At 38.3% G+C, this 18245-nt stretch overlaps 1 protein-coding gene across 4 annotated transcripts in view; it reads right to left on the bottom strand.

The window, feature by feature from the left end:
• Positions 1–573: 573 nt before the first annotated feature.
• The window catches only part of LOC148072323 (serine/threonine-protein phosphatase 2A 55 kDa regulatory subunit B gamma isoform), a 30768-nt gene continuing 13096 nt past the window's right edge, over positions 574–18245 (bottom strand). For 3 of the 4 annotated variants that reach the window (XM_087799721.1, XM_087799720.1, XM_087799723.1), the window contains 8 exons: positions 16385–16482; positions 15988–16153; positions 14628–14740; positions 11043–11220; positions 9052–9216; positions 7911–8080; positions 3822–3913; positions 574–2520 (listed from right to left, as the gene is read on the bottom strand). In XM_087799721.1, coding sequence (XP_087655847.1) covers positions 2226–2520; positions 3822–3913; positions 7911–8080; positions 9052–9216; positions 11043–11220; positions 14628–14740; positions 15988–16153; positions 16385–16482 — 1277 coding nt within the window. In that variant the 3' untranslated portion in view covers positions 574–2225. The remainder of the gene's footprint in view (positions 2521–3821; positions 3914–7910; positions 8081–9051; positions 9217–11042; positions 11221–14627; positions 14741–15987; positions 16154–16384; positions 16483–18245) is intronic. The other variant, XM_087799722.1, reaches the window with a different exon arrangement.

Genomic DNA, 18245 nt, shown 5'->3' with positions numbered 1-18245 from the left:
GCTTCATGACACAGTGACATTATCTTCAGACTCCACTAGATGGCGTCTTTGAACTATTTACTTTTGTTTTGAACCACTGTTCCAATGAAACATCATTTTTAAACTGATGGCGCCACCTACTGACCTCTGAACAACATGACACTGTTTCATGAAGCTTTATGAAACAGTGTCATTATTTTCAGAGTCCACTAGATGGCGCCTGTGCACTATTTTCCTTTGTTTTAAACTGTTCTAATGAAACATCATTTTTAAACCGATGGCGCCACCTACTGACCTCTGAACAACATGGCACTGTTTTTTTTTTAGAATCCCTTATTTGTCCCACGATGAAGCTTCATGAAACAGTGTCATTATTTTCAGAGTCCACTAGATGGCGCCTGTGCACTATTTTCCTTTGTTTTAAACTGTTCTAATGAAACATCATTTTTAAACCGATGGCGCCACCTACTGACCTCTGAACAACATGACACTGCTTCATGAAGCTTCATCAACACATCACTAGTAGAAAGGCATCATGGGAGCTTTAAGTAAGTAATGGTCGGAGACAATGATCCGAGCTGAACGGTCGTTGGATGCAATTTCTTTGAAGTTTTTATTGAGAAAGACATATTAAACCGTGGTGTCCGTGAGACGCTCGTCGAGGACACGCACCGAGACAGAAGACGTCGAGGACAGAGAGAAAGAAAAAGGATTTTCTAAAAATAAACTTTTCTGCAAAGAAACGCGTGGAAGGAAAAAGGCTGACGAGATCAGAGCATCTCGGCGGAAACTAAAAGGGCCTCAAACATCAGCAGGTTATTTTATTTTATACAGACCCCACTGTGGCCCTTAGTTTTTTTTCTGTCGGGTCAGAAACATTCTTCGCTCAGACGCACATGTTCGACCCGAACACTCGTAAACATGCTTCGGCGTCCTCGGAGGAAGAGCCGGGTCGTACGTGTTTTTAGCTCGTGCTGCATATTTTGGGGGGGCCCCGGGGCCCTCTCGAAGCTTTTGTACAGCCGGGGGTCTAACGTGGTTAAGAAAGGCAGCCAAGTCGGTCAATTTATAAACAGCGAGGCTTGAATCTGTTCAACCATGCAGCGCCTTTTTTTTTTTTGCTTTTTCTGATTTTTTTCATTTTTTGCTCGGTTTGTGTGTTTGATGCAGAACCAGAAGCAGCAGCAGGTTTTGTTTTTTTAGACACAAACATGTTCCGGGGAATTGGAGGTGGGAGCTCGGATTGAGGGGGTCACAGGTCGATCTTTCAATGCAGCGAAAAGTGGGTTTGCATTCACTCGAGAAAGAAACTAAAGTCTTATCTTAACTTAGACTCCATGAGTGTCTCTTAAATGTATTTGAAGTATATCAGTGTCACCAGAATATTGACGTTTTAAATGTTTTATTTAAATGTTGAATATTTCGGGGTGAATAAGTGAATGTGGCCATTAATTGAAATTAATAATGTCATTAAAAAATGAATATTTTTTTAATTAATGCATTTTTTTATATTCCAATTCCAAATATTCCAAAAAATACATTTTCTAAATGTATTTATTTATTTTAATTCATAGACTTGTAAATTCAATAAAACAATGATAGAAAAAAACTGAATTTAAAACATCACAAATGAAAAAATATTTAATTTTGGAAATATTGGAATTAAAATATAAAACTCTATGTGTAATTTAGTTTTTAATAATTTTGAACATATTTTAATTTGTAAATGCAATTAATAAATAAAAATAAATACATATTTAATGTAAATACTCATCATATTATCATGACACTGAAGTACTTCCGTACACGTTGTGTTCAAAGGAACCGTCAAGATAGTGTCGTGATTCTCGGGCCTAAAGTTCAAAGGTCAAGTACGGCAGGTGAGTGACGATTATTGCAGATTAAAAAGGTGGGAAAAAAACAAAAGAAAATCTCAAGTTTTTACATTCAAAGCGTGAAAGAAAACGAGAGGATGAACGTCCGACAAACTTACGTAAACGACCCGCTTCTCGTAACACAAACGTGAGAAGAACAGACCAGAACCAGGAGGAGGAGGACGAGGAGGAGGAGGACGAAGATAAAAACAGATCCTGAAAAAACGGAAGTTTTAAAAAACCTGTAAACGTCTGCTTCTCCACCGATCCGCTCCCGTCTCAGTCCTGGGAGGAGGAGGAGGAGGAGGAGGATGAAGATGTGTGAGGCTCTACCTTCTCTCCAGGCACATTCCTGGTCGTTTACATTCCTTTTTAGTGCATCTCCGCGTTCAGCTTGTCCTGGAAGATGTAGAGGTTGTTGGTGGCGGCGATGGCGATGATGTTCTCCGTGGGGTGCCAGGCGGTGTGCAGGATCTTCTTGGTGAAGTCCAGGCTGTCCACGCTGATGTCGTCCTTGCGCCTCTTGCCCCCCGCGGCGCAGACCCGCCGGGGCTTGAGGACGGCGCGGGGTTTGCTGCTCTCGCGAGACGCTTCCAGCGTCACGTCGCGCTTCGTGTTGCGGTCGAACATGCGGAAGAAGTTGTTGTAGGCGCCCGTCATGATGACGCTGAGGGGGAGATGTTAGCCATGAAGACGGTGATTATGGACTCCCGCCGCTAGGTGGCAGCAGTCGTGTTGACGACACAAAAATTCAATATGGAAGTATTTTAGTGCCACGAGAATATTGAATATAACTTTGACATTTTTAAATTAAAATGTTAGTTTCTATGCATTCAATCGTCTTTTTTTGACAATTGTATTCAATAACTTGTATAATGAAAGGTTGAATGTGTTTTTTTAAATAAATGAACTAATAATTAAATATTTTTCATATTTTAATTCGAATAATAATAAAACAAATCGAAATTCAGCATTTATTTATAAGTTTATAGTCTTTTAAATTCAATATAAAAATGTTATTTTACACATCACGTGATCGTCTACGCGTCACATGGGCAGCTATTACACCAATACTTTCATATTACATTTAAAAAGGCTACAAATACTGTATTTTTGAATTATTAGAAAATCTAACTCTCAGTAAAAAAAATACTAATTTAAATTGTTCAAAAAACTAAAACAAATTCAACCTTTCAATATAAAATAATTGAATAAGATTATTTAAAAAAAAAATGCTGTTTAAGCATCTACATTTAAAAAAAACAACAACATTAAATAACAGTTTATTTAATGTTGAATTAAACATTTCAATATTCCGATTGAGCCGATGTACTTCCGTACTCCCAACACTGGGTGGCGATAGTTGCCTTGACAACCCAAAATTCGGTTGGAAAGTGAAGCGATATGAATTAAAAATGACTCCATATGAGTTTAAGACAAAACAAAAACTAATTTTAAAATACTAATACATTCAATTATCGCATTGAATTTAACTAAACATCATAATCATGTCATTACCGTATATTATTATAAAAGTCATTATTATTAATTGTGTATTTAATTATTTTATAATTCTGCTGTAACAACCAAATGTAAACACAGAACAAACATTGTTTTATATTCACGTCTGATGGAAGAAAGAGTTTCAACAAAGACTGTTGTTGACATGAGTGGAAACACTGATCATCACTTTCCTCTAATCTGTCTGATCATGATTATAAAGACTCACACACACACACTAACACACACACACACTAACAAACACACAAACAAACACACACATGTTTATCTGAGCAGATGAAGAAATGACACAGTTGACCTTAACATGGAGAAGCTGCTGTTGATGTGTCTTTGTTGAGATGATCAAAGGTGAAGCTGTTGAAGACTTAGACACGCAGATGTGTGTTGTGTGTAGGCACAAATGTGTGCGTGTGTGTGTGTGTGTGTGTGTCTGTGCATGTTCTTTACCTGTCGGATCCGTTCCAGGCACACTCGAATTTGTCAAATATGCAGTCGTTTTCATAAAGCGAGCACAACTTGCTGCGGAGGTAATCGTGGACCTGGAGACACACACACACACACACACACACACACACACACACACACACACACACACACACAAACATAAACACACAAACGGAGAAACACAAAGAAAGAAAGCAGTTATAAATAGTGTTATTTCAACAAATTTAGGCTTATTTTAGAAGCCGGCGACTAAATATAGATGAAGGAATATCAGTGAGAACTTATTGATGTTTTCAGCCATAAACTATTTTAGAAAGATACACAATACAAACGCTATTGTAGACACACACTCTCACACTCAAACGCACACTCACACACAACACAGCAACAGACCCAGTGAAAGAGATGAAAGAGATTAACACAGAAGAGAAAAACTGAAACACAATCACGCATGTAGAAAGAAAAGACACACACAGACGGACATACAGTCATACATAGTTATACACACACACAGTAGAGGACACACACATAGACACACTTGTGTGCGGGAAGATGAAAAACACACAAACAAAGTAGAATGAACACATGTTTACTTTAAACATCTCCAGTAACAAACAATGACGACAGTTAAACACACACGAGAGTCAAGAGGGAGATAATCTGGCGCACACTGCAGAATATCACAAACAGTCACACACACAAGGCAACAAACGATCACACAGGTTAGCGCGCACACACACACACACACACACACACATACACACACAGATAGTCAAATCCATCCAGAGGTAAACAAACACAAACAAATGTTGATAATAACACAAAACTAAATAGAATTTTTTGAAACGCAATACAAAGGAGACGTTGAGAAAGGAGTAGGAAAACATACAATATATTGTGATATACTGTGATACTGTAGTAACGAGTATATATTTGTAGTATTGTCGAGTACTTGACTCTGGTGTTGTAGTATTTACAGACCACATGACTCTTGACGAAGTCGTAACTGCTTTCATTGGTTTTCGAACCAAAATATGTCCAAACATCATCTTTAAAAGCTGCTGGAGTCACTGTATCCTCTCGTCCTCAGTCAACGCGGGATTTCATTGTTACTCTAGCTGCTGATGACGTAATAACTGCCGCCATCTAGCGGCCTGAAGATTAATTACAACACAAAAATGAAAGTGAATGTGAAATGTACACTAAACAACATTAAAAACTGAATTGATTTTGATATAGTGCTGTTGAATATCATGAAATTGCGATTATTTAATTGTATCAATATTTTCTGACACTCATACATTTATCTCTCAACTCAACTCAACTTTATTTATAAAGCGCTTTAAAAACAACAACATTTGTTACAAAGTGCTGTACTGTGACATAAAAACACACAAAGGTAAAAACAATATCAAATAAAACAAGTAAAAGGCACTAAAAAAACAGCTCAGAGTCTCATGCTGTGTTAAAAACCAGGGAATAAAAGTGTGTTTTAGGACGAGATTTTAAAAAAATTGGATGAAAATACTTTAATTCAACATCATAAGCTAGGACAACGTGGTCTTACACACGAACGCACACACACACACACACACACACACACACACACACACACACACACACACACACACACACACACAAACACACACACACACACACACGAACACACACCTACACACACACACACACACACACAGACACACACACACGAACACGCACACACGCTCGTAAATTCTCAGACTAATATCTGGATCAGCTCAGTTGAGAAAACGAGTGAAAATCTGCATCGTCTCTTCTTCTGCATCAAGTCAGCAACAACCATCTGGATCGATGCTCGGGTCAAGCTGAGGTCGAGTCTCGGCTCTTCATCAAACCAGGTGACAGGTTACCCCCCCCACCCCCCTCCCCCACCATACCCCCACATAACACCCCCAAACCCCAAACCCCCCATAAATGATTTTAGGTCCATGTATGAATCAGCAAACCAAGCCCCGCTAATAAAATATTAAATTAAAAAGGTTCTCGTCTCCTTCCGTCCGACCCTGATCCTCCAGCATTATTCCCTCTGGTCCAGGACCTCCTCCTCCTCCCCTCCAGGACCTCCTCCTCCTCCCCTCCCTCCCTCTCTGTGCTGCATTGCAGATCTAGGTGTCGGACTCTGTGCAGGTTTTCCTCCTACAGGCTTAAAATAACCGAGTCTCAGAGCAACATGTCAGAAACTCTGCTTCACCCGCAGGCGTGAGGAGGAAACTAAATACTCTCCGTTATCATTGAAACACGATCGTGGCTCCTTGGTACTACGAGTTTCTCACAGAAGTACACGATTCTGCGACAACTTTTATAATAAATATACATTAAAAAAAATGATATAAAGATGTATCTGCCAGGATCAGTTCCTCCAAGTTCAGGACCAGGATTGTTAGATACAGAAAATGGTTTAACAGAATCTGCTCAAGTCAAACTTTAAAATAAATGAATTTAAAGTCTACTTTGAATAAACTTTTTTAAAACAATAAAGCTCAGTCAACATTTTAATGATCACAGTATCTTTTTTTGGTACAAATGTTTTTTTCTTAGACCGAAAATATTTGTGTTCGTAGATGTTTTAATAGAATTTATTTTTTCCTGTTAAAACTGTTGTCTGTATCTAAAAAAATAAAATTTTACATTTTAAAAAATGCAAAAGAAAAGTGAAAACACTTAAGATTTATCTTTTGGTTCAGTGGGAATCAAACAAGGGGCCAAAATATTTGAGCTGTTCAAGTCGGGGGCCAAAGAAAAACTCCATTTACGTAATTGTCTGTAACAGGAAGTGTGAGTTTGATGTTTTCTTTTCATTTTTAGAGGCTCAATATATCGTAAAAATCTCATTTTTGTTCTCTTTCCAACAAACATTCCCATCAAACACTAAACCATCAACATCATTGTAACTGTTTAATCGTTGACGTCCACAATCTCTGTCTCTTATCTTAACTATTTTTTTGGGGTATAAATGTTATTTATTTGTTTCATTTCATTTATTATTGGTGTGTATTGTCAATAATATATTTGAATACAAAATATTACAATATATGGAGATACTGTAGGGACGAGGACATATTGGTACTTTTAGTATGAAGTATTTTCAAGTATATTCTTAATAATAATTTGAAATTATAATGTTGGTATATGCTTAACATCATTTCACTTAATTCAAGTAAATCAAATGAATATTTGCTCGTTATTGATAATAAACTGATAATAAAAAACTGTGCTGTTATGGATTCAGTCGTGATATTAAGTATATAGATATTTTCCTTGTTATTTATTAAAATAGGCAAATTTCAATAATACGCATTTGTACTTATAATGAAAAATACATTCAAGAAACACTTTTTAACTGATGTTTAAATACATTAAATCACAGTTTAAACAAGTCAGTCGTATAAAGTCCATCTAAAAGAAAGAAGAACATTTTTCCATCTATATACGTATATTTAAAAAGTAAATATTTTTTATTCTCTTTTTGATTAAAACACGTTGATAAACTCGAGTTAAAGTTCAATAATCAGTGCTGATGTCGACTCATTGATCCAATTAAGCTGATTGTAGCTCATGATGCACGAGTGACGCAACAACATCCTCTTCACCGACGGAAGGTCGTCCATCAATGAGTCGTTACATCAGGACCAGATCCATCACGTTTGACGCTTCAGGCTCAACTATGGAAGTATATCAGTGCCAGGAATATTGAATACAAAAATAAATATTCTTAATTCACAAATGTTGGTATAATAGTGTCACCAGACAATACCAAAACTTGAATTAATAACATTTATTTTGGAATTATTGGAATTGGAATGTAAAAAATAATAAATAATACTTCTTTTTTTTTAAAGTAATTTATTTTTTAAATATTCGATTTTTAATAATGTAATTATTTAAACGAAAAAACGTGTTTAGCCTTTTAATAAAGAATTAATTTAATTTGATTTAATGCTTACATTTAAAAAAGATATATATTATTCAATTTAAAATGTTAAATTCTTCAATAATCTGATGATATACTCGCATTAAAAGGTGTTTCAGAAACAGGAAGTAGAATGTAATCACCTGGTACGTCTCCAGGGGTTTGCTCTCCATGTTAAGGTCCCAGACTTTGGCGGTCAGGTAGTCCCTGGTGAGCAGGTATCTGCCGCTGTGGCTGAACTTGACATCGGACACGGAGGAGATGATCTCGGAGAAGAAGGAGCGAGCGCTGGGGTCCTCGGGCTCCTCGAACACTAGGGGGCGACAGAGAGCGAGAGGGTTAGTTAGTAATTTGTATTTATAGCGCTTTTCGAGTGACAGGCTGTAATAAATCAGGCTGTGTGTCATCGACTCTTGGACAAAGTCGTAACTGCTTTCACGTTCAAGAAAAATATGTCCAAACATCAGCTTTATAAACATCGTCGTTCTCTGTCGTCGTCGTCGTCCCCAAGTTATGTAACTAATTAACAATGTAATCCTCAAATTTACACCGATCATCAACAAATATTGCAATATATTGTGATATATCGTGATACATTAGGAACAAGGATATATGTCTAGTATTGTCCAGTACTTGACTCTGGTGTTGTGATAGTGTCGTAACAAGTATATATGTGTAGTATTGTCGAGTACTTGACTCTGGTGTTGTGATACTGTAGTAAAAATTATATATATATATATATGTAGTATTGTCGAGTACTTGACTCTGGTGTTGTGATAGTGTAGCAACAAGTATATATGTGTAGTATTGTCGAGTACTTGACTCTGGTGTTGTGATACTGTAGTAAAAAGTATATATGTGTAGTATTGTCGAGTACTTGACTCTGGTGTTGTGATACTGTAGTAAAAAGTATATATATATATATGTATATATATATATGTAGTATTGTCCAGTACTTGACTCTGGTGTTGTGATACTGTAGTAACAAGTATATATGTGTAGTATTGTCCAGTACTTGACTCTGGTGTTGTAGTATTTACAGACCACATGACTCTTGATGAAGTCGTAACTGCTTTCATTTGTTTTCAAACCAAAATATGTCCAAACATCAGCTTTAAAAGCTGCTGGAGTCACTGTATCCTCTCGTCCTCAGTCATCACCGGGATCCAGCATGATTTCATAGCACGGAGTTCACTGTTATATTGTATTTTTCCTCCACATTCTTCGAACGACACATTCTGTCCGTCTGTTACCGCAGATATAATAAAGTATCCATGAACTCACGTTTGGAGTGTTTGTCACAGAGCGCCGCCTCCCTCATATCGCACAGTCTCAGCGTTCCTTTGCTGCTGCTGTAGACGAACAGGTTGCAGTGATGAGGATGGAACTCTGCCGCCGTGATCACCTCCGTCAGGTCCTCCATGTTGGTCGGCTTGATGTCCACGATGTCTGCGCACACAGACGCTGAGGAAAAACAACTTCTTCCTTCAGATCGATGGGTTTTTTCCTCACCGACTCCCTCGGCAACTAATTAAAGCGTCCCTTCCTCGCCGAGACACAATTGTAGGAATAAACTCAGGCAGGACCATAGAAATAATTTATCCGGGAAATGAAGGGAAAGCAATAAAAACATAGTTCGGGGGGTGAAGTCGTTCCCTATTGGGATAAATTACACTGCGATGAATCAAGTCCTGGTCAGGACTGTGTCCTGTTGAGCTGGATTAGAAGCAAGAACGACGCTGAAATATTTATGCAGCTTTTGAATTATTCATTAAAAGCTGCATTTTCCCTCCTCAAGAATAATAACCTCCTCCCCCCGTTTGTACATGTTTCTCAACCAACGGCAGTTTTCTGTGTCAGCGTTTGGTTTGTTCGGATTTATTATCATCATTTATTTGTTTTTGGTCTTTTACGAAAACAAAGTGTTGTTTTTTTTATCTCATAATTGAATGGGTTCCTACAGTTTTATGACTTTTGCATGAAATTGAAGATCAACTTGTGTTATCTCAGGGTCAAGGTGACCCGGAGGCCTGAAAAAATGTGTTTGTGGTATCCCTTGTGTTATCTCAGGGTCAAGGTGACCCGAAAGGCCTGAAAGAAAATGTGTTTGTGGTATCCCTTGTGTTATCTCAGGGTCAGCGTAACCTGGAGGCCTGAAAACAAATGTGTTAGTGGTATCCCTTGTGTTTTCCCAGGGTCATGGTGAACGACCTCCACCACTGCGTCTATATTTATGGGAGACAGGGAGGTCGTTCACCTTGACCCAGGGACAACACAAGGGATACCACAACTCTCTTTTCATTGAAATTTTTACATTAGAAAATTCGCCCACTGAAAACACTTTGTTTTTCTGGGGATTAAATCTTGTTGACCATAACAACACCCACTCTCCTGTGATTGGTCAAACATGGAGGTTTGTCACCGTGCGTCATCAATCCCGAAAGTCATCCATTGGTTGTATAAACAAAGCGGGCGTGATTACAGGTGAAGCCATTGTTACGTCGTAATGGACTCTCGTAACCTCTCGTTCGCCCAGATTTCAGAGCTAACTTTATAAAGTAATAAGTTCAAAACATGTTCATGAGGGACTCGTTGTATAAACAAAGCGGGGCGTAATTACAGGTGAAGCCATTATCACGTCGTAATGGACTCTCGTAACCTCTCGTTCGCCCAGATTTCAGAGCTAACTTTATAAAGTAATAAGTTCAAAACATGTTCATGATGAGGGACTTGTTGTATAAACAAAGCGGGCGTGATTACAGGTGAAGCCATTGTTACGTCGTAATGGATTCTCGTAACCTCTCGTTCGCCAAGATTTCAGAGCTAACTTTATAAAGTAAAAAATTCTAAACATGTTCATGATGAGGGACTCGTTGTATAAACAAAGCAGGGCGTGATTACAGCTGGCTGGAGGAGGAGTGAAGCCATTATTACGTCATAATGGACTCTCGTAACCTCTTGTTCGCCCAGATTTCAGAGCTAACTTTATACAGTAATAAGTTCAAAACATGTTCATGATGAGGGACTCGTTGTATAAACAAAGCGGGGCGTGATTACAGGCGGCTGGAGGAGGAGTGAAGCCACTGTTACGTCATAATGGACTCTCGTAACCTCTCGTTCGCTCAGATTTCAAAGCTATTTTATAAAGTAATAAGTTCAAAACATGGTCATGATGAGGGTCTTACTGTGTCTTCATCAGTCGATCATTAGTTTATATTTAAGACATTTTCATGTAAGTTTTTAAAGTAGCCCAATGTAAACGATCAAAAGGATACTGAAGCTGCGGTCGGTGATGTCCAGGTGCCAGAGGTTGATCCTCAGGTCGTCGGCCGACATGTAGGTCTGGTAATCCGAGTTGACGGAGATGGAGTTGACGTGGTACGTGTGGGCGTTTGCAAAAACCCGCCGGGGGCTCACCTCCACCATCAGATCCATGGGCCTCAGCACCGGCACCTGCGGGACACAAACACACACACCGTGACACACACACCGTGACACACACACCGTGACACCTCCAGTACTCGACTCATCTGCTTAAGAGAAGACGAATGGATCGCGGCCGAATCATCACGTTCCATTTGTACAGTTTTATTGTATCGTGCATGAATATTTAATAGACAAGCCTCAGTCCTACGTTCGTTTCGACAGCAAGATCAAGTATCAGTTAATTTGATTTATTACACTATTCATTACAAAATGTCTTGTATTTTGTGTGTGTGTGTGTGATTTATGTTTCAAACCTGCCGCACAACTCAACATCCGTCGTGAATTCACCTTTAGAGAAAATCCAATAACGTCAGAAGAGATAAGATAGTGAATATTATTATTTCTGCAGGAACCAGATCTAGATCTCACTATGAGAATACTGTTATATAAAGCTTATGTTGAAATTTAATAAAAGAAATACACCCACTATGTACTTCTGTGTGTAATAATGTCTACATTTGTTGATATATTTATCGTCGTTTTAGTATTTATTGATTTTTTTATCACGTTATTATTTTTCAATAATTGTGTTTTTACTATGGTTTGTATTGTTTGACCATCATTGTTATTGTTGTTATATTTTAATATGTGTACTATATGTTTTAAAAATAATCTGCTTTATAATGAGCTGGACTCACTGGTGACAAGAGATCTCTGGACAAACTACTGTCCATCACGGATGATGACATCATCCTCTGAACACTGTCATCAGTGAACAGATGCAGCACGAATGCTCCTCCCATGATGCAACACTAATAGACTCAGGGACTCATTCATTCCTCGTGATATTAGATTGTTTAATTCTGAGGTTTGGGGGCAGAAGTGAAAAGATGATTCTATTCCATGTTAATCTTTGTATCCTTTTCTTTGTTATTTTTCTTTGATTATGTTCTTTATCTTTAGACTTAGATTGTGTCGTGTTGTTCTTTCTTTTTATTGTACTTTGTTCTTGTTTCATGAATCTATCGTCCAAGTTGCTGGAATAACCATTTACTGAAGAGATGAATAAAGTTATCCATCCATCCATCCATCCATCCATCCATCCATCCATCCATCCATCCATCCATCCATCCATCCATCCATCCATCCATCCATCCATCCATCCATCCATCCATCATTCATCCATCCATCCATCCATCCATTCATCCATCCATCCATATATCCATCCATCCGACCGTCTTTCCGTCCGTCCATCCATCCATCTACCCGCCCGTCCGTCCACCCATCCATCCTCCATCCGTCCATCCATCCATCCATCCATCCATCCATCCATCCATCCATCCATCCATCCATCCATCCATCCATCCATCCATCCATCCATCCATCCATCCATCCACCCCGCACCCACCCACCCATCCATCCATCCATCCATCCATCCATCCATCCATCCATCCATCCATCCATCCATCCATCCATCCATCCATCCATCCATCCATCCATCCATCCATCCATCCATCCATCCATTCATCCATCCATCCATATATCCATCCATCCGACCGTCTTTCCGTCCGTCCATCCATCCATCTACCCGCCCGTCCGTCCACCCATCCATCCTCCATCCGTCCATCCATCCATCCATCCATCCATCCATCCATCCATCCATCCATCCATCCATCCATCCATCCATCCACCCCGCACCCACCCACCCACCCATCCATCCACCCATCCATCCATCCATCCATCCATCCATCCATCCATCCATCCATCCATCCATCCATCCATCCATCCATCCATCCATCCATCCATCCATCCATCCATCCATCCATCCATCCATCCATCCATCCATCCATCCATCAATATGTTCTGATTGTATTTGGGCTTCCTATCGTTTCATTTATTTTTTAAATTGAATAATTACTATCTTTAACCTAATTTAATAATTTTTCGAATTTTGTGGAGCAGTTGTTTTATTCTTTTGATTCTTTTTTTCATTTTAAGGGAAAAAAGGAGTTATAAAAGTTAGATGTTAGAAAAAATAAAATGACATGAAAAAAAAATCCATATTTCTTCAGAAATAAAACTGAACTGCAGACGTTAGAGAGTAAAAAATTCCTCCGAAGCTCCAACCTTTGTGCCACTGACACATTTTCACACATGCAGACACGTCGGTACCTGCTGACCCACTTCTTCACGCTCCTGTATTATTCATGTTCGGGGGCAGACAGGGTAAAATAACATTTGAGAGTGAAGACGGTTCATTATTATTTTTGATTCCAGTGTTATTTCAATCCTGATGTAAGTTTACGAGACTCGAGCGACTTGTATGAGAATGAAAAAAGTGTCAAACTCAAATGTGGACCCAAAACGTACCCTATGTTGCCTGCAAGAGCTTTAAAATGTAAAGTAGGCTCAAAACAAACTTCAAGAATGAATCTGTAAACATACAAAAAATCGGCACGGATCCAAAAAATATATGATTTATGATTAAATGAGCATGAAACACCTGTAAGTCTGATTTAAGTTGTGTATGTTTAGAGTGTTTTTAGAAGAGAGACAGTGTTTGACAAGGCATGAAAATAGCACTTACACAGCACATACATCTGCCAAGGAGCTCGCTTCATACAAACACAATCAAATCAGTAAAACAACATCCATGTCTTAATAACTATAACTTAGATCTATTAAAATAAATAACATTACTTGCACTGTTCTCTGGAAATGTCTCTACGCTGTCAGTAGTTTTCAGTGGACGGATCAACATATTTTTTTTACCACTTTTACTCCATTAAACTTCATTCATTTTAGATTCAATTGCATATATTAAATCAAGTTTCCAGGTAACTATCCAGTTGTGTGATACAGAACTGTCAATCAAAGTTTCTGACTCTGACACAACACGCCCTCACAGGTAGAGCCAGACAGAAGTAATCGATAAATGATCACGTCATTTTGCTTTATAACAAGACAGACCTGATCAAACAAAACAAATGAAATAGACATATTTTTTATAAAGTGAAAGGTCTGGACGTTGAACATGTAAATTATTATTTATTTTTTAAAATGTAACTACCAAATAGCAATTTATTACAGATCAATAGTTCATTCTATTATCTTACTTACCCTATGATATAGTATATTTTTACAGGTTCCAACTATTATAAACAAAAAGGTATTTAAATTTATAAAGACAGATTAAGATAAGAAAAAGAGAATATTGATGTCAACAAAACTTCCAATAACAGTAAAAAGGAAGTTAATGGGAATTTAAGAGACATGTTGGTAGAAATAACATTATTTCAGGACACAACTACAGTGCTAAAGATGTTTTCTACTTGTGTGATTGAGTTTGTTTTTTAAAAAAACAAGCCTCTGGGTAAAATAAATATGTCATCAAACAGCGAAAACAGCTGAGCATCGTTCAAGGCCACACTTACCTGCAGTGAGGTGACCGTGGAGAGATCCTTGATACGACCCTCTTCATCCTTCAGGTTGTATCCTTCTGGCCGCTTGTCTCTCTCGCTCACCTTCCACAATTTGATGGTCTTATCTGTGCGGCAAAACAAATCGATAACACACCAGATTCTTCTTTTACAACAGCTCAGTTTTAAACCCGATCTCAGCGAAGATTTCCGATGGATTTTTCTTGACAACTACGCGCTCGGAGTGGACTTGAGTTTGACTTATGAGAGTGACATGGGATCCGTCGAGCGTCGGCGAAGGCAGCGTAGCATAACTGCTGAGGCTAGTCTTACATTTTTCATCGCCTGGACCATAAATAATAGAGACCTTAAATAAATCAATAGCAAAGGCTCTCAGGGAAAATCCATACATCAGACAATATCACCGCGAGTCAAAAGCAGTGGCGGGAGTGAATGTAGATTTAAAATGAGTTTAAAATGAAAACAGAAATAGTTTTAGCGGTATTACGCTATTAAAACGTAAGTGATTATTCACGTCAAATCTACTGAGAAGCATCTACTGTCAAACCAGAGACAATTATAGTCAGAAGTATAAAAGTATATCAGTGACATCACAATATTGAATAGATGAATTTAACATTCAATTGTTAGAATTATAATTATTTTATTTAGATTTTTTTAGTTTTAAAGCATTTATAGATTTTTTGTACTAATTTAATTAAATTATTTCTACATTGATAAGTTGAACTTGTTTTTATCGAATAATTTAATTCAATAGTTTGTATATTGAAAGATTTCTATTTTGTAGATTTCTGTTTTAATTTAGAATAAAATACATTCAGAATTAATTATTAAATAAAAAAAGGGAATTTTTCGATTTCATCTTTTAATCTTACACATAGATTTTGATATTCTTATTAATTGAAAATATCTACAGTATATATTTTTTATTATTATTTAAAGAACTCGCATGAGTGAATCACATGTTTGAAATGTTCTTCTCTCCAAGATGCAGTAAGTCCCTCATCATGACCATGTTCTCAACTTATTACTTTATAAATATCGTTTGAAATCTGGGCGAACGAGAGGTTACGAGAGCCCATTATGACGTAATAATGGCTTCACTCCTCCTCCAGCTGTAATCACGCCCCGCTATGTTTATACAACGAGTGCCTTGGAGGTGGAGACTTCTGGGATTGATGACGCGCAGTGACAAACCTCCATGCTTGACCAATCACAGCAAAGTGGACGTGGTCATGGTAACAACAAGATTTCATCTCCAAAAGAATAAAGTGTGTTCAGTGGGCAGAGCTTCAGATAACTTTCTAATAATTCAATGAAAAGAGAGTTTTGTACAAGGTCTAGCGAAACCCACCGTTGGTCGACAGGAGGAAGTGGGCCGGGTTCTGCTGAGGCAGCCACCGGATCTTATTGATCTTCTCCTCGATCTCCAGACTCTTAAGGTAGTCGAACTCGGGCTCATGGCTCTGGAAGGTGCTGTAGACGTTGTACTCGCCCTGGGAGAACGGCTCATGTTTGCTCTGTGGACGACAGCGGGAACACGGGTGAGCGGCGAGGAGGTGTCTTCGTGCAGAGACCAGTCGCTCCGGCCCAGACACCGGCATCAACTATTTATCAACCTTCACTCTGGCTGGAGGGGAAGTGTGTTCGTTGCTCACCGATCGCACTCTGAGGAAGAAAAATTCTGGGCTGTGTGTGTGTGTGTGTGTGTGTGTGTGTGTGTGTGTGTGTGTGTGTGTGTGTGTGTGTACCTCGGGTTCCCTCTGAAAGATGACCACTCGGCCTCCTTTGTCTCCAGTGGCCAGGAGCTCTCCGGTCTGGTTGAACTCAACAGTGGAGATGATATCAGCTGCAGACAGAGAGAGAGAGAGAGAGAGAGAGAGAGAGAGACATTAGATAATTGATGTCTTTCTATCAAGATCTAATACAACTCATCGTGTAACACTTAATGAGTAGAGAAATAAGATGCGTATAGACGAGCAAAGCTTTCAATTTAATCGACTACTTTGGATGTCAGAGTTCTGGAAAACCTTTCTGGACCTGAAACAAAGTTTGACGGTATACAATGAGAACAAACATTTTTAAATATTACTTTTTTTTATATATCTTTCTTTTCACTTAAGTAAAATGATGTCAAAATAAATGTAATTAAAAAATATTTAAACTTAAGTGTCTCGCTGCTATGTTTACTTCATATTTATTCATGATTTAAATTGAGTATATTTTCACATGAGTACATTAATCTATCGAATTAAACCTGTTTTATTTTTTGGAAACCACAAGATATGGTCTGATGGCACCTTAAGAAATAGAAAGTAAGTAAGTAAAGGTTACTTGTAAATATCTTTCTAGACCAGGGTCACAAAGCACTTTAAAAATTAAAAACAATACACAGTTAAAATATATACTTTAAAATCAAGACACATAAGACAAACACAGGAGTCCCAGAAGAGAAGAAGATCGTTCCAAAGCTTAGGAGCAACAGTCTGGAAGGATTTCTCTCCTCTGGTCCTGAACCGTGTTCAGGAACCATCAGTAGATTCTGATCCACAGACCTCAGAGCCCGAGCTGGGGTGTAAGGCTGGATCAGTAGCTGCAGATGGAAGGTCTGACCATGAATAGATCTGAAAGTAAGAACCTGGATTTGAAACTCAATCCTGAAAGAAACTGGCAGCCAGTGAAGAGTTTTAAGGATCGGAGAAATGTGAGTTCTTCTACTAGAGCAGCTCAGAATTCTAACACAGTTTTGTATTAACTGCAGGAGAGACATCACCTTCTGAAAAATGCAATTGTTATCCCTGTTCTCGACAAATAAATTCCCTGACGAGTTATTCTAGGGGTTGTGATGTCATAATCTGACACCATCTCAAGGATAATAAGAAATAAAAATGGAAGTTACAGTTTGTTTAAATGAGAGAAACCTTTGATTTCTTTGAACAAAAAATCTTTTTAAGTTGCAGACAGTCGAGCTGTTTCTTATAATTATTACAATAATAATTAAGGTTTTTTAAATCACTTAAAAGGTCATAACAATGACATTTAACTGCAAGGGTGAATTGTAGCTTATGCAATATTTTTATTTACTGTTGATTATATTTAAGGGAAATTATAATAGAGGACATTAAAGTGTATTCTTCTTTCACACAGTTGTATTTTATTTTATTTTTGCTGCTGACATTTTCATTGATCCCTTTCTTTTCTCTGTTTTCTCTCTCTCTGTCCTTGTGTCTTTTGTCGAGGACGATTCGTATCTCAGTGGTTTCTCAATGATTTTGTGATTGAAAAGAAATCATCCTCCCCGTGAAGGTACATGAGCAGAGAAGACAACACAAGCTTTAATAGCGGTTGTAAAAAAAAATAAAACAGGGGGAGACTGACATGGCAATTGTGTTTGGCCTTGAAAGAGGGGGTTTATGATGGAGAGGGGGGTTCAGGGACACGAGCCTCCTCCACTTCACAGCAGTATTTATTGTCTCCACACTCGTGGGTCCGTGACTCCCCTTTTTACCTTTTTCGTGTACTAGTTTTGTGTAAATGAAAATGATGGAGAGGAAGCGAGGGGGGGAGGAAGGATGAGCCGGGGCGGAGGGAGAGGATGATGGGTCCTTCAGT

This window comes from Callionymus lyra, chromosome 9, assembly GCF_982586985.1.
Source record: "Callionymus lyra chromosome 9, fCalLyr1.hap1.1, whole genome shotgun sequence".
Lineage (NCBI taxonomy): Eukaryota > Metazoa > Chordata > Actinopteri > Syngnathiformes > Callionymidae > Callionymus > Callionymus lyra.
Note: the sequence above shows the minus strand (reverse complement) of the source record. Positions and strands in the feature narration are given on the sequence as shown.